This window comes from Trachypithecus francoisi, unplaced genomic scaffold (genome assembly GCF_009764315.1).
Source record: "Trachypithecus francoisi isolate TF-2019V2 unplaced genomic scaffold, Tfra_2.0 Lachesis_group11, whole genome shotgun sequence".
Taxonomy (NCBI): Eukaryota; Metazoa; Chordata; class Mammalia; order Primates; family Cercopithecidae; genus Trachypithecus; species Trachypithecus francoisi.
The window spans coordinates 94,664,015-94,685,196 of NW_022681456.1; the positions used below are offsets into that span (position 1 = coordinate 94,664,015).

At 37.3% G+C, this 21,182-nt stretch overlaps 1 protein-coding gene, 1 long non-coding RNA gene and 1 pseudogene across 2 annotated transcripts in view; 2 read left to right on the forward strand and 1 right to left on the reverse strand.

Annotated features, from left to right (window-relative positions):
* The window catches only part of LRRK2 (leucine rich repeat kinase 2), a 160,294-nt gene that overhangs the window by 108,020 nt on the left and 31,092 nt on the right, over positions 1–21,182 (reverse strand). Inside the window, exons 12-14 of the mRNA XM_033222425.1 lie at positions 20,146–20,275; positions 17,474–17,598; positions 5,326–5,438 (exon numbers count right to left, since the gene is read on the reverse strand). Of these exons, the coding sequence (XP_033078316.1) occupies positions 5,326–5,438; positions 17,474–17,598; positions 20,146–20,275 (368 nt within the window). The remainder of the gene's footprint in view (positions 1–5,325; positions 5,439–17,473; positions 17,599–20,145; positions 20,276–21,182) is intronic.
* LOC117090283 lies at positions 1,263–14,233 on the forward strand. The gene is made up of 2 exons (XR_004439960.1): positions 1,263–1,292; positions 12,715–14,233. It is a non-coding gene; the product is annotated as an uncharacterized LOC117090283 (long non-coding RNA).
* On the forward strand, positions 9,863–11,395 carry LOC117090282 (annotated as a pseudogene).

Consider the following 21,182-nt stretch of genomic DNA (forward strand, 5'->3'; position numbering starts at 1 on the left):
AGTGGATGGATTTCAAGAGAAAAAATTCTTTCAGCGCCAGGCAAAGAATCCAAGCACTTAACAGTAAGAAACAAATGAAGCTGGTCTCAGACTTCTCCACTAAAATATTCAGTACTAGAACACAGTGAAGTGCCTACAAACACTTCAGGGAAAAAAAACACAATATTTTATAACCAACATAACTTTTTTTAAGAGTGCAAAATTTATAAAGGCAAAAACAGCAACAATGAAATATAAACATTAGATATTCAAGGAATTAAACTTTTCTAAAGAAATTCAGACAACTAAAAGATGAATGGAAAAACAATAACAAAAGGACTTGAGATGAAGACTGATTCCAAATAACTGTAGGAATAAGATAAACACAAACTTAGCAAGCATAATTAGAAAGCTGCATATAAATATTATCTACTCTGCCAATGTGGAGTTAGTTTATTGAAAAAAAGTAGGTGGGAAAACAGGAGATATCAGAAGTGCAAATACTCTCATCTTATATAGCCAGGGGTCAAAAGATACTTTTAAATCTAACAGTAATAACATTAACATTTATTGAGTGCGTACTATGTGTCAATCATTATACTGACACTTTTGCATGAATTATCTTATAAAATCTTCAACGACTCTAACTGAAAAATCAGTTATTATCTCCATTTTATACATAATAAAACCAAGACATTAAGTACTTGTCCAGGGTGCATAGTCTGTAGGTAGTAGTGTCAGACTTAAATTCAGATATCTTAATTCCAGAAACCACAAACTTAGCTATTAGAAAATTTTACATAGCTAAAGCAATAAAAGCAAACATATAATTTGCTACAATTGGGTGATAAAAGTGAGGGAGAGGACATAAAGCAGTGGAAATATATTAATTTCAGCCAAAAGGGTGCATAAGGTGTCAACACACAGGAAGAAAAAAACGAATACCTGGGGAATACATTCATACACATAGAAAACTGAAGATTTTTCCAAAGCAGTACATTAGGAATCTCACCTCATTGTTTTTTAACATTTACGTAGGATGATATAATTTGGAAATGGTATAATTTATCTGATTAGTCTCTATTGATGGGTACTGCATTGCCAGGAACGATTAAATTAAGCTGCAGTAACAATTCTCAAAATTTTATGGGGTGCAAAAATAATAAGCTCCATTATTGCTCATGCTACATATGTGTTGCAGGTCAGGAGGGGACTCTGCTTGTTGTAGTCCCTCAGGGACCTCCACTGACAGAGCAACTACTATCTCAAACACTGCAGTGCTCCCTCCATTTACAACTCCCTGACCAAACTTAGTCACATGCTTCAACCTAACTACTAAATCCTATGCCAGAATCACCAGAAGGTGGAGAACTAAAAATATTTGGCAAACAGCATGAATGATTACCATGTAAGCTTTTAGTTTGTTGCCACATTTTCAATTACAAATCATGCCACAGTGAACATTCATGTCTAATAATCTTTCTGTACATGAGCAAGTATATCTACATTAAAAATTCTTAGAATGAAATTGCTGATCAGAAAATATGGCATTTTAATTTTGATAGATATTACCAAATTTCTCTCCAACAAGCTGTTTCGTTATCATTTACATTAATAACAATTATAGTTGAAACTTTTAATGTGTACATATACCAATTTCATTATAGATTATAATCTCATCCATCTGTAATTTGTTTTGGCAAAAGGAGTAAGATATTCAGCTTCTTTTGCTTTTCCCAAATGGCTGAAGAGTTAGTTGTTCCAACACAAGTAACTGAGTAATCTATTTTCTTCCCAGCAGTCGAGGAATATCATAACATTACAAATTTTTATTTAAGTCTATTTCCTGAGCCACCCTTATGTGGCACTGATCTGTCTCCTCTAGTGCCAGTATCACACCATTATAATTACTAAAATTATATAATACATTTGATTATCTTTGGGAGTTAGGCCATATGAATTAACACTCTTGTTTAAAATTCTCCTGATTACTCACATGTATTAATTTTTTCATGCAAATTTTACACTAGCTTACTTAGTTCCAGAAAATACTATTGTTATTTTTACTAAGGGTTCATAAACATAGATCAATTTTCATTTTTAAAAATTTAGTCCTTTTATCAAAATAGAAGATGTATCTTTTCATATATTCAGCTACTCCTCTCTACCCCTAAGCTTCGTAGTTTTCTGTATATTCATCCTGTAAACCTTTTATAAATTTTACTTATATGCAATTTGTTGTTATTGTTATTGGTGTTGCTTTTGCAGATGAGCTCTTTTTTTGACTACTGAAATAAACATATTCAATATTTAAGCTGAGTATATTTTGCTTCAAGGTGTTTGTGAAGCTCACAAGTTCTCTGATTTGTGCCCATTTCATCTGAAGATTTGTTTTACTTTACTGGATTTCCTCACTGAAGAGAACAGGAGTGTCACCACATATAAAATACAGATGCAGCCAAAATGTGTAGAGTCTATTTTCTGCTTTTTTCTCTGGAAACAATAATGGACAAATATATCTCTCCGGAACAGGTGACAAAGTCTTCATCTGTGGAAAAGCTAAAAGGATCAGGCATAAATGGAACATCGCTGTTCTAGACAGAGATTTTAACTTCAGCTTTAATTTTATTGCATTTTTATGTATCCAAACATGGATTCGCTTTCATAAATACTCTTCTTAGTCTCTGCTTTATAAATCAGAGTTGAATCTCAAGTTCTACCTTATTTGGAACTCTGCTCTCCAAGTTTAGATGTATTAAAATGTAATTCATTTTATCGTATCTGCAATATTTGGACCTAAAACCTCTGATGCTTTGTAATTACTATTTAGAGTAAGACATGCAATCACAGAATTTTGAAGCTACAGTAATCACTCTCATCTCTTACAGCCATTTTTCTCAACCATGGTGAAGGATTAGGGGAATTACACTGGAGAGGTTTTTGAAATAAAATATTGTTACTTGTGTTTCTCCATGACCTTAACTCCCCACCTCTAACGATAATCAGTGCTTAGTGAAAGGCTGTGTGTCATTACTGAAGTACTGGCATGGGGGGAAAAGCAGTGTTCAACCATTTCTTCTCTGATGAAACAAAGTGATTTTCTCCACATCACAGCACTTACCTGCTCTCTTGGCTCCCGACTGCTGAGGTTACATCTCACTTAGGCTTCTCTAATAACTTTAGAGAATGTTGGCTAACTGGAACCAGTTATATATATGGCTTTTTTGGTACCTCTTCCACTTTTCACCAACACTCACCATGAATAAAATTAACTGTTCCCTCCTTTATGTACTTAGCCTATGTTCACAATGCTGGTATCCCTCCTAAGTGCTCGTGTAGAACAACTGATTTTATGCACAGTTGTTACTCCTCTCACAATGAGGCAAGATAGGTATTAGAAGGAAGTAACCATGTCTTCAGGACGCGGCAACTGTGGCAATCTTACTGTCAACATAATAAGTTTCAGCATTCGCATTGTAGTCCAGCTCATTCAAGCAAAGCTATCTCCAGTAGGGAACTGCCCCTGTAAGGAGCATGCACATTTTGATTTTCCCTGTCCTCAGACTGACCCTTTGCTCATTATAATAGTAAAACACACACCGCTGGGTGGAGATTTCAGAGAGTTATGAGACATGGGATATATGAACAAGCATGTACAGCTACTGCACATGTGCACCCAGAAGACAACCTAGAATATGCTTACTAGTAACACCTCTTCCCATCTGCTTATGAAAAGTCATGTATGACTCCCACAAATGGAGTCTTCCTAGTGCCAGTCTATGCAGTCTCCTCCTTACTAGCAAGCCCGCCCTGAATTCTGTCAGGGTAAAAGTGTCTATTCCTCACTTAACCTGCAAAATATTCTTTCTTTTGCAATAAATTACTCGATGCTGCATCTCCTCTGCTGTGTGTCTCTTGTTTACAGAAAAGAACCGAGGTTTCACAACAGACATCAATAACCGGATTACGAGATTCAGGAGAGAAGGGTACAAAGCATTTTTATTTATCTTCTAAATGCCTAACAGCTTCCCTCCATATACTTATTTTCAACAAATATTTCTCAAGTTAAATTTAACCCATTACAACATAAATTCTTGCCATACGCAAGGACTGTATTAAAGTTTGAGTATAAATGACTCAAACGTATTATAGGCAGTGAGTAACATTATAAAGTTCAATTTAAAATGAATTTTTAAGGGAGATCTCTTTGGAAGCTACTTTAATTAATGTATGACATTTATCAAAGTATATCAAATCACATGGAATCATTTCCATTAATTACTTTAAATAGGCTCCTCCTTTTATAAAAACGTTCACACTAATCATGTCTTTATTCTTAACATCTTTAATAAAGAACCAATGCATCTTATGCAAAATTTCCAAAACTTAATTCCACCAATACTTTGTGCATTACACAATTTAAATGTAATTCCCTTTTTCTCTTTTTCATATTCAGTATGATTTATTGATACTTTAATTATAATGTAGGAACATAGATATATAAATGCTAAAAAATGGAAACAATGTATACCAAGTCATTTCAGAGGTTATCTCTTAGGAGAGCAATGAAAAGGAGCACAGGGAATCAAAGAAGACTTTACTGTTTTTGTTTGTCTGTTTCTGTTTTTGTTTTGGTTTTGAGAGGAAGTCTCACTCTGTCGCCCAAGCTGGAGTGCAGTGGCGCCATCTCAGCTCACAGCAACCTCTGCCTCCTGGGTTCAAGCGATTCTCCTGCTTCAGCCTCCCGAGTAGCTGGGATTACAGGCACGCGTCACCATGCCCAGTTAATTTTTGTATTTTTAGTAGAGACAGGGTTTCACCATGTTGGCCAGGTTGGTCTTGAACTCCTGACCTCGTGATCCACCCACCTCGGCCTCGCCATAGTGCTAGCATTACAGACCTGAGCCACCGTGCCCAGCCGAAGACTTTACTTTTAACCCTGGTATGTCTTCATGGGCTAAACCATATTCCATGAGACCAGAAAAGAAAGATAAGTAGCCGGAGAGGACAGACAGAGAAAACAGCAGCCATAGTACTCAGCATGACTCATGAGGTCTAGCTGCACATCTGGCTCTTTGGTTCTCTTTTTGGTTGAGCAAACTAGAGTGGATTTATATTACTGGCAATCAAAAGAATCTTGCCTACATTTGCAATTGATAATACACTTAGTTGGACTTAGCTTAGTACGTATCTTTTCACTTCCCACATCTTATGTCTCTAACCACATGACTTCCTGCAATCATAGTAAACGGAGAATAGAAAACTTTGACTGAAAAAGCCCCCTAGTTCTCCAAATTTAATACTTTAGTTAACAGTGGAAAGACAGAAAACTTATATTCAACATACCCTGTTCAAAGCTGCTAGGACCAGTTTGTGAATATCATTCTTGAAACACTGTTTTTTAACCATATTTAGCTTACGATGAGATTCTGTATCCTCCCTGGATTCTTCTGGCATGCCTAAATGCACAGATAAATAAATAAAGAAAGACTTTTCTTATAAACATTTGAGTTGAACAGACTGTTACTTTCTAGAAATTGTCATAATTAATTGTACAATATATGTGTTGTACTTTTTTCTAGTACATGTTTCCTTATCAAAGAAATAACCAGAAATTTTAAGGAATCTATAAAGATAGTTCATCACTGAATATAAAATAAATATAATGTGTAAGAATGCTTACTGAATTTGAAGTAGCAAAAAATTGTGATGGTGAAGCAATTTTCTGTGGGAAGCCATCACTTTTTTTGTGTGAGTAGGCTGTGCTTTAAGATGCTGGAAGATTTGTATGCAACAATGGACAACTTGAGAAAAGTTCAAAGTTATTTGGACTACAACATAAAAAGGTCAGAAATGAAAAGTAGGCAAAAAAGAGTAGCTGGAATAATCGTGGCAAAAAAATAAGATTTGAGTTTCAGTATTAAAGTGGTAGAGAACATGTCGTTTTTTAGAAGTCCTGTAAAGGCTATAGAATAGCATTGTTATTTTTTAAAAAATCATATTCCTTATTAAGCTACACTATGGCTGAACTATGCTAAAAACACGACAAGTCAAAAATGTGGCAATATAACATATAAGTAAAATATTATGAATGAATAATGTTTTTCAAACCTAAGATTATAGACATAACTGTTAACAAACAATCATTTATAATCTTCCACTTTAATAATCTACATTAATACAAACTATAAGCTGGCTACAGCAGGCTTTTCATTTATTTAAGAAGAATTTGAATTCCAATTACATGCCAAGGATTTTGTTAAATGCTGGGAATACTATGGTAAAGAAGGCAGCCTTGATAACCACCCTCCTCTAACTTTCAGTCCTTATTTTAAAATGTATTCAAAGAGGTTCTGACATTCACTGCAGTCGTGTGGTCTGGGGCAAGTCCCTTAAACTCTCTGTGTATCATTTCCAATGACCAAGACCACACTAACTTCTGAGGCTGCCTATTATGCCTTAAGAAAATGTGACCACTAAAACTGGCCTGTTTGAGTAGTAAAAACATCATGCTACATGTAATGGGTCTTACTAAACATCTTCCTTATATTAAGACCAAATGAACATTCCTGTACATTTCTTCTCCAGTCTTTGTTCTATCACTTGAGGTCCTACTATTCAAATGGATATAATCTCCTTTCTACATAACAGTCCTTTAAGTTGTGCAGATTGTACATTTTTTTGAGAGCAGTGTCCATAACCTCATCATCTCCCCAGACCTTAAGGATTCTCGACATAGTGCTTTAAATACAACGGTTGTTCAGGACAAATTTGTTGCACAAACATTTATTTTAAAATGCCTACTCTGGAGTCAGCCTGCATACACTGAAAATCTGGTGCTGTTATATCAGGCCTGACCTTAAAAATCTCTACAATTCTATGCCTCAGTTTTGTCGTCCATACAATACCAAAATAACAATAATAATAATAATATCTGCCTCATGGAGTGTTGTGAGAATTGAAAGAGTTAATACACTTAAAACACTTCAAACAATGACTAATACTTTTTAAGTTCTCCATGTTCATTTAGTATTATTACTGTTACTGGTTGTAAGTGAGTAGATTTTAACAGAGTTTCATATCCCCTTGAGTCATCTCTTCTTTTTTTTTTTTGAGACGGAGTCTCCCTCTGTCGCCCAAGCTGGAGTGCAGTGGCCGGATCTCAGCTCACTGCAATTTCCGCCTCCCGGGTTCACGCCATTCTCCTGCCTCAGCCTCCCGAGTAGCTGGGACTATAGGCGCCCGCCACCTCGCCCGGCTAGTTTTTTGTATTTTTAGTAGAGACCTTGTGATCCGCCCGCCTCGGCCTCCCAAAGTGCTGGGATTACAGGCTTGAGCCACCGCACCCGGCCTGTCATCTCTTCTTCAAATAAAACAATCTCAGTTCCCTTTACTGCTCTTTTTGATGTGCTTTTATCTTCCTAATCACTCTCCTCTGTATACTTCCCTATTCGCCTATATCCCTTCTTAAAGAATTTCACATTATTTCCTCTAAAACTAGCAGTAACTCAGGAAACAACAAGTCAAATGATATTTTATTGAAGTAACTGGGTCTTTATTATTATTTTCTTTTTTTTTTTTTTTTTTTTGAGACAGAGTCTCGCTCTGTCACCCAGGCTGGAGTGCAGTGGCCGGATCTCAGCTCACTGCAAGCCCCGCCTCCCGGGTTCACGCCATTCTCCTGCCTCAGCCTCCCAGGTAGCTGGGACTACAGGCGCCGCCACCTCGCCCGGCTAGTTTTTTGTAGTTTTTAGTACAGACGGGGTTTCACCGGGTTAGCCAGGATGGTCTCGATCTCCTGACCTGGCGATCCGCCCGTCTCGGCCTCCCAAAGTGCTAGGATTACAGGCTTGAGCCACCGCGCCCGGCCTATTATTATTTTCTTAAAGCAACCAGTTCAATGTCTTCAACAAGTTGTTATAAAGTAAAAGAGAAAATGTACAGTAATAAATTGGAAGAAACTTAAGATACATATACTAGACGCAATACCTATTAGCCCTCCTAATACCTGTATTAGTCGCCGGCATTACAATACTATTAACAGACCGTAATCTCAACACTACCTTCTTTGATCCTGCCGGAGGAGGAGATCCCATCTTATATCAGCACTTATTCTGATTCTTCGGCCACCCCGAAGTCTATATTCTTATTTTACCTGGGTTTGGAATGATTTCTCACATCGTAACATACTATTCTGGAAAAAAAGAACCATTCCGGTATATAGGCATAGTCTGAGCTATAGTATCAATTGGGTTTTTAGGCTTTATTGTGTGAGCTCACCACATATTTACGGTTGGCATAGACGTGGATACACGAGCCTATTTTACCTTTGCCACTATAATTATTGCAATTCCAACTGGCGTTAAAGTCTTTAGCTGGCTCGCTACGCTACACGGAGGAAATATCAAGTGATCCCCCACAATACTCTGAGCCCTAGGCTTTATTTTCCTTTTTACCGTAGGAGGTCTAACCGGCATTGTAGTAGCAAATTCATCACTAGATATCATACTACACGATACGTATTATGTCGTAGCTCATTTCCACTACGTCTTGTCAATAGGAGCTCTCTTTGCTATCATAGGGGGTTTTATTCACTGATTTCCCCTATTCTCAGGCTATACTCTAGATCAGGTCTGCGCCAAAGCCCACTTTATTATTATGTTTGTGGGTGTAAATTTAACTTTCTTCCCACAACACTTTCTCGGTTTGTCCGGAATACCCCGACGCTATTCCGACTACCCTGATGCCTACACCACATGAAATATTGTATCATCTATAGGCTCCTTTATTTCCCTAGTAGCAATACTATTAATAGTTTATATAGTCTGAGAAGCCTTTGCCTCAAAACGTAAAGTACTATTAATTGAACAACCCACCTCTAACCTAGAATGACTATATGGCTCCCCTCCGCCATACCACACATTTGATGAACCAACTTTCATCAAAGTTAAATAAAAAAGGAAGGAATCGAACCTTCTGAAACTGGTTTCAAGCCAATCCTATAACCCCTATAACTTTTTCAATAAGATATTAGAAAAATTATTTCATAGCTTTGTCAAAGTTAAATTATAGGACATACCCTATATATCTTACATGGCCCACCCAGTTCAACTAGGCCTACAAGATGCCACATCCCCTATCATAGAAGAACTAATTGCCTTCCACGACCACGCCTTTATAATCGTATCCCTAATTAGCTTTCTAGTCTTGTATGTTTTACCATCAGTACTCACAACAAAACTAACTAGTACCAATATCACAGATGCTCAAGAGACAGAGACTATTTGAACCATCTTGCCCGCAATTATCCTAGTCTTAATTGCTCTCCCATCCCCACACATTTTCTACCTAACAGACGAGATTAACAATCCCTCATTCACTATTAAATCAATTGGACATCAATGATACTGAACCTATGAGTACACAGATTATGGAGGCTTAATCTTTAATTCTTATATACTCCCCCCATTATTCTTAAACCCAGGGGACCTTCGACTTCTAGAAGTTGACAACCGAGTATTACTTCCAATCGAAGCTCCTGTCCGTATAATAATTACATCTCAAGACGTCTTACACTCATGAACCATTCCCACACTGGGTCTAAAAACAGATGCAATTCCCGGGCGCTTAAACCAAACTACATTCACTGCCATACGACCAGGTGTCTACTATGGACAACGCTCAGAAATCTGCGGCGCTAATCACAGCTTTATACCAATTGTTGCAGAATTAATTCCACTAAAAATTTTTGAGATAGGGCCCGTATTCACCCTATAGATATATTGAAATCACCTTACTTAATCTACTCTTAAAACACCAAGATCCACTGTATAGCTGCCACAGCATTAACCTTTTAAGTTAAAGATTGAGAAAATATTCTTCTCTGCAGTGAAACGCCTCAACTAAACACATCTACATGGTTTATTACCATTATAACCATGCTACCTGCACTATATCTTATTATACAATTAAAACTACTAAACACAAATTACTATTTTTCCCCATCACAAAAAACCTCTAAGGCCGGGCGCGGTGGCTCAAGCCTGTAATCCCAGCACTTTGGGAGGCCGAGACGGGCGGATCACGAGGTCAGGAGATCGAGACCATCCTGGCAAACACGGTGAAACCCCGTCTCTACTAAAAAATACAAAAAACTAGCCGGGCGAGGTGGCAGGCGTCTGTAGTCCCAGCTACTCGGGAGGCTGAGGCAGGAGAATGGCGTGAACCCGGGAGGCGGAGCTTGCAGTGAGCTGAGATCCGGCCACTGCACTCCAGCCCGGGCGACAGAGCGAGACTCCGTCTCAAAAAAAAAAAAAACAAAAAAACCTCTAACACACAGATATTTAATAACCCTTGACAACTAAAATGAACGAAAGTTTATTTACCCCATTCACAACTCCAACACTCCTAGGCTTACCCGCTGTAATACCCATCATTCTATTTCCTATATTACTATTTCCAACCTCCAAACACCTCATCAACAACCGACTAATTACTATTCAACAAAACCTGACTCAACTAATTCTAAAACAAATAATAACAACACACAATACCAAAGGACAAACCTGATCCCTAATACTAATATCTCTAATTATTTTTATCGCCATAACCAACCTCCTCGGACTCTTACCCCACTCATTTACACCTACCTTCCAACTGTCTATAAATCTAGCCATGGCAATCCCTCTATGAGCGGGTACGGTAATTACAGGTCTTCGCTTCAAAACCGAAAGCTCCTTGGCTCACTTTTTACCACAGGGTACACCCACACCCCTTATTCCCATGCTAGTAATTATTGAAACCATCAGCTTATTTATTCAACCAGTAGCCCTAGCTGTACACCTGACCGCTAACATTACAGCAGGACATCTACTTATACACCTAATCGGAAATGCCGCACTAGCATTATCAACCATTAATTTCCTTGCAACTTCACTAACTTTAGTGCTCCTAATATCACTAACAATTCTAGAAATTGCAGTTGCCCTAATCCAGGCCTATGTTTTCACACTCTTGGTAAGCCTTTATTTACACGATAATACTTAATGACTCACCAAACCCACCCTTATCACATAGTTAAACCTAGCCCATGACCGCTGACAGGAGCCTTCTCAGCTCTCCTAATAACGTCTGGCCTAATTATATGATTCCACTTTTACTCCACAACTCTACTAATACTGGGATTATTAACCAACATATTAACGATATATCAGTGGTGGCGTGATATTGTCCGAGAAAGTACTTATCAAGGCCACCATACAACACCAGTTCAAAAAGGCCTCCGTTACGGAATAGTTTTATTTATCATCTCAGAAATTTTCTTCTTTGCTGGCTTCTTCTGAGCATTCTATCACTCAAGCCTCGCCCCTACCCCACACTTAGGAGGACACTGACCACCAACAGGTATTACCCCCCTGAATCCTCTAGAAGTACCCCTTCTAAATACTTCCGTATTACTTGCATCAGGAATTACAGTCACTTGGGCCCATCACAGCTTAATAGAAAATAACCGAAAACAAATAATCCAAGCCCTACTCACTACAATTTTATTAGGCATCTACTTCACCCTATTACAAATCTCAGAATACTATGAAGCACCCTTCACTATCTCTGACGGCATTTATGGCTCAACATTTTTTGTTGCCACCGGCTTCCATGGACTTCACGTTATTATCGGATCTACATTTCTTACTGTCTGCCTTATTCGCCAACTATTATATCATTTCACATCAAATCACCATTTTGGTTTTGAAGCCGCCGCTTGATATTGACACTTTGTAGACGTCGTCTGACTCTTTCTCTATATCTCCATTTACTGATGAGGTTCCTATTCTTTTAGTATAACTAGTACAGCTGACTTCCAATCAGCTAGCTTCGATAATACTCGAAAAAGAATAATTAACCTAGTATTAGCTCTAACAATTAATACCCTCCTAACCCTACTACTGATAATCATTATATTTTGGCTACCCCAACTCAACTCCTACGCAGAAAAAGCCAACACCTACGAATGTGGATTTGACCCACTAAACTCCACTCGCATTCCTTTCTCCATAAAATTTTTTCTAGTCGCCATCACTTTCCTACTATTCGACTTAGAAATTGCCCTGCTATTACCCTTGCCATGGGCTCTCCAAACAACAAACCTTCCCGTAATAATCAAATCATCAATTATATTAATCACTATTCTAACCCTCAGCCTAGCCTATGAATGAACTCAAAAGGGACTGGACTAAACTGAATTGGTAAGTAGTTTAAATAAAACAAATGATTTCGACTCATTAGATTATGATAATCATACTAACCAAATGCCCATTATTTACATAAATATTGTATTAGCATCCACCATTTCACTCCTAGGCATATTAACCTATCGCTCGCACCTAATATCATCCCTACTATGCCTAGAGGGAATAATACTCTCACTATTTATCATAAGTACCCTCATGGCCTTAAACATACACTTCCCCCTAGCTAATATTGTACCTATTGCCCTACTAGTATTCGCCGCTTGCGAAGCAGCAGTAGGCCTTGCCTTACTAATTTCAATCTCAAACACATATGGCCTAGACCACATCCACAACCTAAGCTTACTTCAATGTTAAAAATAATTTTTCCCACAATTATGCTATTACCAACAACATGATTTTCCAAAAACAATATAATCTGAATTAACTTAACCACACACAGCTTAATTATCAGTCTCATCCCCCTTCTATTCTTCAATCAAGCCAGCAACAACCTCATTAGCTATTCAACCTATTTGTCTTCCGACCCATTAGCAACACCTCTTCTAACGTTAACCGCCTGACTCTTACTCCTCATAATTATAGCAAGCCAATATCACCTACATAATGAAGGTCCCTTACGAAAAAAACTTTATCTCTCCATAATAATTTTCCTACAAATTTCTCTAATCATAACATTTATAGCCACAGAGTTAATCTTATTTTATATCCTATTCGAAACCACCCTTATCCCGACCCTAATTATTATTACCCGATGAGGCAATCAAGCAGAACGCCTCAACGCAAGTACATACTTCCTATTCTAGACATTAGCTGGCTCTCTCCCCTTACTAATTATATTAATATTTACATATAATAGTCTAGGCTCATTAAACATCACACTACTAACACTTACAGCCCAAAAACTAACAACCACCTGATCCCATAACTTAACTTGACTAGCATGCATAATAGCTTTCATAGTAAAAATACCCTTATATGGCCTACACTTACGGCTCCCCAAAGCCCACGTTGAAGCTCCCATTGCTGGATCAATAGTTCTTGCCGCAGTACTTTTAAAACTGGGCGGCTATGGTATAATACGACTTACCTCAATTCTCAATCCCCTGACAGAATATATAGCCTACCCCTTCCTCATATTATCTCTATGAGGCATAATTATAACAAGCTCAACCTGCCTCCGACAAACGGACCTTAAATCACTTATCGCATACTCCTCCGTAAGCCACATAGCCCTGGTAATTATGGCCTCCCTCATCCAAACCCCCTGAAGCTTTACTGGCGCTATTATCCTTATAATCGCCCATGGGCTCACTTCATCCACACTATTCTGCCTAGCAAATTCAAATTACGAACGAACCCACAGCCGTATTATAATACTCTCTCGAGGACTTCAAACCCTACTTCCACTGATAGCCTTCTGATGGTTCATAGCAAACCTCACCAATCTAGCCCTACCCCCCACTATTAATCTAATTGGAGAACTATTAGTAGTAATAATTTCATTTTCTTGGTCACACATTACCATTATACTCACAGGACTAAATATACTAATCACTGCCCTTTATTCCCTACACATATTCATTACAACGCAACGAGGAATACTCACCTCCCACATCATCAACATAAAACCCTCCTTCACACGAGAAAACATACTAATATTTATACATATCTCCCCTATTATTCTTTTATCCCTCAACCCCAGTATTATTATAGGCTTCACCCCTTGTAAATATAGTTTAACTAAAACATTAGATTGTGAATCTAAACATAGAAGCCCACCACTTCTTATTTACCGAGAAAGCTTGCAAGGACTGCTAACCCATGCCCCCGTACTTAACAAAACGGCTATCTCAACTTTTAAAGGATAACAGTTATCCATTGGTCTTAGGAACCAAAAACATTGGTGCAACTCCAAATGAAAGTAATAACAATGCACGCCTCCATTGTCATATTAACCCTAACTTCCCTAATCTTCCCAATTATTATTACCCTTATCAAACCCAGTAAAAACCATCTATACCCTAATTATGTAAAAACGACTATAATATTTACCTTTATTATCAGTCTCCTTCCTACAGCCCTATATATCCTCCTAGATCAAGACATAATTACCTCAAACTGACATTGAACGACTACCCAATCACTAGAACTAGCACTGAGCTTCAAACTAGACTGTATTTCCATAATATTCATTCCAATTGCACTATTTATTACCCGATGCATTATAGAATTCTCATTATACATAAGCTCAGACCCAAACATCGACCAATTCTTTAAGTATCTCCTCATTTTCCTCACCACTATATTAATTTTAATTACCGCCAACAACCTCTTCCAACTCTTCATTGGATGAGAAGGTGTAGGAATTATATCCTTTCTACTAATTAGCTGATGACACGCTCGAACAGACACCAACAGAGCAGCCGCTCAAGCAATCTTGTACAACCGAACTGGTGATATCGGCCTTGTTCTAGCCATAACATGATTTCTCCTTCATTACAACTCATGAGACTTTCAACAAATATTCATCCTAGACTCTAGCCCAAATCTTCTACCACTAATGGGCCTCCTTTTAGCAGCAACAGGAAAATCAGCTCAACTTGGCCTTCACCCTTGACTACCCTCCGCCATAGAAGGTCCAACCCCAGTTTCAGCCCTACTTCATTCTAGCACTATAGTAGTAGCTGGGGTATTTTTACTCATTCGCTTTCACCCTATAATAGAAAATAATATGCTAGTCCAAAGCCTTACACTATGCCTAGGAGCCATTACCACTATATTTATAGCAATTTGCGCTTTAACACAAAATGATATTTAAAAAATCGTAGCTTTCTCCACCTCAAGCCAACTAGGATTAATGATAGTTACCATCGGCATCAACCAACCATACCTAGCATTTCTACACATCTGCACACATGCCTTCTTCAAAGCCGTATTATTCATTTGCTCCGGATCTATTATTCACAACTTAAATAACGAACAAGACATTCGAAAAATAGGAGGGCTATTTTAGTGTCCTTAATTGGACACTAAATTATACACATTTGCCATAATGTACATCTTTGCCACTAAAAAACCTGAATATAATCTAGTTAATAAATGAATACATGTACACCTAGGTATCTTATAAGAACCTCAACTTAGCATGTTCAAAACAGAATCATATTCAACCTAGAAACTACCGGAGTATTGCTACCATAATTACTTGTTGATACCTAGAATGATATGGTACTGCACGGCATGGTACATAATGGTAGGGTACAATACAGTATGGTGTAATGTGGTAGTATAATATGTTAGCATAGAGTAAATGATTAAGCCTTTACCTACCAGAAGAATGTACTTACATACTAATATGTTTATAAAATGTATTTTTTTACATAAAGTACAGTCCTCAAGTGATTATTTTCAAGGCCACCCATAATACAACTGACTGATTGTTGACTAACAATTTTGCTTCAGGGTCAGTTTAAGAACAATAAAAGAAAAGAAATACTGTATTCCAAACTTACTTTTGGACTAAAAGAATATTATTTCATTAACAGATATGGTTTGTGAGTGTCCTCTGGTTATCTTTAAAACTCAAAACGTCTCTCAAAAGAATAAGGCTGTCAACTTTAAGGATAATCAAAAGGCATTTTTATTGTTTTTAATTACAATCTAAAAATAAAATTCAATAAAACCTGCAATAATATTTGCAAGCAAAATTACATCTGTTAAATTATGTCTCAAAATTAAGCTGAAACTATGAATAGGACACCATGATTCCATTTTTAAAACACTGATTGAATAGCCACCAGAGGACTGGAAAAACATGACTGAAGAAAGCTCTGTCCTTAAAAAACTTTTATATCGAATAATACTCTTATACAGAGAAACATAAAATGTCTATATAACTAGAGAAAATGATAGATTTAGGAAGATTTCATTTTAAAAGAACAAAGCAAAAACGACTGCAAAAGATTGGGAACTTCACAAAACAAAGCATCATCCCTCATACTTAGGGATCACGATGTCACATCAAGCAGATCTCCCAACCATCTGTCCAATCTGCCCTCTCATCTGTGTTTCCACTGCAGGGTTCCTTCACCAGGTCTCAGTTGACTACCACAGACCTCCAACCCAATCTCCTTTTATCTAGTCTCTCTCCCTGTCTATTATCCTTTACACCACAATGCTATTGTCTTTAGTCGCAAAATTCGGTGTGACACTACAATCTGTAAACACTTTTCGTAAACTTGGATTGACCTCCATTGTTAAAAGGCATAGATTTTTCAACACTGCATTCAAGCCCCTTTTCTTTGGGCCTCAGCCTGTCCTTCCACACTCATCTCCATGCACTACTCTCCTCATCCTCTATGCCTCACTCACCCCTGACCATGTGCATGTTCTTCTGCTTGAAACGTCCTCCTTGGTCTTTCTGCCAGGCCAGCTCTATTTACCCTTCCACCTCAAATATTATAATCTCTGTCCTACTCCTCTGAAGAAATTATTTGTGCCTCAATCAATATTCTCAAAGCCTTTTATACATGCATCTATCATGGCCCCTCTCACACTGCCTGTTAATTAACTATTTACACGTCCATCTACCTCTAAGCTCCTATAATAGTACAGTTTTTTTCCAATTCATCTTTCAAAGCTTAACAGCACCACAGTGCTTAGACCATAAGAAGCACTTAATAAATGTGCTGAATGAATAGAGACATGGGTATTTTAAAGGGGCTTTTGAGAACAAATAAGGTGATAACAGATGTAAGTAGGAATTAAAGGTGGGTGGAGGGTGGAAGCCATTGAGGTAAATGAGTACACGCCACATTGGAGAAAGATTAATTCAATCACAGAGTAAGAAAAGGATGGAAATGAAGGAAGAGAATAGTTATGAAAATTAGCTAATAGTACAATTCAAACAAGTGAAAAAAAGTTTGAACTCAGATCACGGCAACAAAAATAGAAAACAATTATCAGAGATGAACACCCTCCTTAAAAATAAAATCTCCGCATCTTACATTGTAGTTATTTAAAATAAATAAATTACTGAATTTTATATTTTTTATAAAAATTAATCTAAATGCCAATTCTACATCATATTTAACCCCTATTTTTGTTTTTGGTGTAACAGAAAGATTTACATTTAGTCAACAGAAACTAGTCTTTCAATATTTGCCTAGAAAATTGCTATTTCATGAAAAGTCAAAAATCCCTTTAAATTGTTATCTGTTCCCACAATCAACTATGTAACTTACCTGGCACTATAAAATGTAAAATAGCTCGAAGCGCCTCCAGCTGTACTGGTAATGATGTCTCATGACTTTTCATAACTGTTATTATTTTGGGGACCACTGCTGCCATTGTATCCAGGGAAGTGTTGCTGGGGATATAAAATTGGCATGTTTATTGGAAGACCGATCTGATTCAGTGGGTATAAACACCAAATTGAAGTAAGTACAGGAGGACAGAACCAATATATTTTATCAGGAAAGACTATATGAAAATGCATTTGAAATCAGTAGTATAAGCATACATAATTTTAATTGTCTAAACTTTGAACTCATAAGATAGAATTCATAGTAACCTGGGAATTATTTCATTTCATAAAACTAACAACATCCTTCTGACCTAGGATGGGTCAATGACAACAATCCCAGCAGGCAGGTGTTATTATCCCCATTTTCTACATGAAGAACTTAGGCAGACAGAGGTTAAATACTCAGGTTTTGTCACTAGAAAGTGACAGAGACAAGGCTGGTACCCAAACTTGTCTGACCCCAAGATAAGGCCTCTTTACAGCACATGAACCTTCCTCTTCCAGATTAACATCACTGGAGTTCTTATATAGTATCCTTAATTATTTTTGTTTTACAGTCTTGTTTTCTCTAGGGTATTTAAGCTATTCTTTCTTTTACATATAAGCAAATGTCACTTGACTAGAATGCGGTAGGTACTATGAACTTTAATACAGCCAATCCTTGCTTTACTTGCTAACTGAAACTTGTGCATATCAGAACCATGTTCTCACTTTGCACGGTTCTGTGGACACTGAGATATACTCCTTCTTTGCCAACTTAAAGTCCCAGTTTAAACACATCCCTCTGTTGGAGCCTCCCCTCCTTAGGTAACCTCAGCTGGGTCCACTCTACTCTTACCATTGTATATTTTACACACTACTGTCACTGCATTCTAAGACTGTATTATAATAACCTGTTTACATATCAGTCTCTCAACTAACATGAGTTCTCTAGGGGCAGACACATTACCAGAGCCAATGTGGAATCTCCAGGACTGCAACTGCACACATTTTACTTAAGAGCATGCAGCCAGAAACATTAAATGGCTTGCCCAGAATCTACAGAATCCTAGACTGGAGTTTATTCCACTGTGTTTGTGCCTCATTTATAAAGGTTTGCACACTTCCGGCACCATTAAAATCAACATTTAAGATAAACTTTTCATCTCAGTGTTCAAAAACAACATTTAAATAAGAGAAACACAGCTTAAAGAGATACATAAACATAGATTAGCTAGACTGATGTTAAAAACAGTGTAACCCTACTTCTTACAAGTCTGCAGTTATGTTACATTTCATGCTATATGCACTTCATCTATTCACACTTAATAACAGCATAACAATAGATATAATTTGTTGAGTGCTTAAAATGTAGCAGGCATTATCCTAATCCCTTTGTAAAAATTAATTTATTTAATCCTTACATTCTAAGCTTACAACTTTCAAGGTTGTTATTATCATTCTTTTTTTTTTTTTTTTTTTTTTTTTTGAGACGGAGTCTTGCTCTGCCACCCAGGCTGGAGTGCAGTGGCCGGATCTCAGCTCACTGCAAGCTCCGCCTCCCGGGTTTATGCCATTCTCCTGCCTCAGCCTCCCAAGTAGCTGGGACTACAGGCGCCCGCCTCGTCGCCCGGCTAGTTTTTTGTATTTTTTTAAGTAGAGACGGGGTTTCACCGTATTAGCCAGGATGGTCTCGATCTCCTGACCTCGTGATCCGCCCGTCTCGGCCTCCCATTATCATTCTTTACCAATGAGGAAGGTGAAGTTTTAGAGATGAAACAGTTGGCTCAAATTAGTGGCAAAGCCAGGAACAAAATTAGTTTTTACTGCAACTTCTGTGCCAATTATTTTGTCTACACATGAGAGTTTTCTATATAGCCTCTTTTTGTTTGAAATTTACTCAGACAATGCCAAATTTACATATTTTTTGGCTTAACAAAATGCAAAAAGGCACTGAGCCTATTCTACAGTAGGTACCTTCTGCATATTATTCATTTTTAGTCTTTTAAACAGGTTTTTTTTTTTTTTTTAAGCCACAAGTTCTGCCCACACCTACCACCCCTTACCCCCACCTCATCCCCCTCTGTCCCACCACCATCCACACATAGATCAAAGGATCTGGTCTCTGTTGTGCCACTAACCAGCAGCTGTATAATCTTAACATCGCTGCACTTGGACTAGATGTAGTTAAAATTTTCCCTAACTAAAGATTGAGAGCAGGAAGAGAAGCCAAAGTTCATTCAAATGAAGGAATAATATATTCATTGTGAAAGAACAACAATTAAAAGGTATATCCTGATTTTATCTTTTATAACTTTCACACACACAATATTAGAAAAACTGCTGTATGCTATATGCTATACAATTACCACTTTTCAAAATATAGTCAACATCAAGCATCAGGTTCAAAAGCAAACTTTCAACATGTTTCCACAATCTTGCCATCTTTTCAGTGTTCAGATAAAGTCAGTCTATGGTACTAGTGACACGAGATTACATTGCAAAATGCTTCAATTTTCAAGTGTCTTACGTTTTTCTTTTCCTTTTCATTGTTAGAAATACGCTTGAAATATTGATATTCTACCTGGCCCAATATGATATATTCTGTACAAGTTAATGAATCTATATTACCTTCCTTCAAAAAGATGATTTAGCATTTTACAGCCACTTTCAGCCACTTCAGGAGAATGTATATGCTTCTGCATTAACTCCAAAACATTCAGGTATATTCCTTTTGATAACAGGATTTTTCTGAAATTAACTGAGATTTTTTAAAGTGTCACTTATGGATATGAAAGCATATTTTCATAATTTTACCATAAGATTTAGAATATAGTCCATCATATACAAAGGAATGGAAAGCATTTACATAGAATATAAGTAATTACGGTTATTTTCACAAAGTAATGCCAAACTCTAGGAAACATAGAGATATGCTTTACAACTGGCATTTCATTTATTTGTGGAAAGTAACTATATTCCAGCAATAATGATTAAGCAATAATTTTCTTCTTTTTTTGTTGTTGTTGCTTTTTGTAACAGCATCTCTCGCTGTTGCGGAGGCTGGGGTGCAGTAGCGAGATCATAGCTTACTGCAGCCTTAACTTCCTGGCCTCAAGTGATTCCAAGTAGCAGGAACTACAAGTGTGCCACCATGCCTGGCTAATTTTTGTTAATATTTTGTTGAGAGGGGATCTCACTATGTTGCCCAGACTGGTCTTGAACTCCTGAGCTCAGGCAATCCTCCTGCCTTGGCCTCCCAAAGTGCTGGGATTACAGGCAAGAGCCATCACAACAGGCCAATTTTCCTCTTTGCAATAAACTTCCTTCACTAAACATAAATCTATTGTCTTCAAGTTTCCACATAAACATCAACTGTCTTGAAGCCTCTATAAAAATATCAATTCCAACATTACACACTGTGATTCAACACTTTGAAAGTGACAGAAAAAGAAACATAAAAAGTTTTAACTTAAGTATTGCTTTTAAAATAAGTAGTCTATCTCAAGAAGATAGGACAAAACATGGAAACTAATAGAAATCACATACACATTCTAAAATACTGCCAGAACCTGAAAAACTCATATCTTTTAAACACATTCAGAATATCACACGTTAATATACAATAAACAGTTGGTTACTTTGCTCGATCACATCAGAAGTTGTAA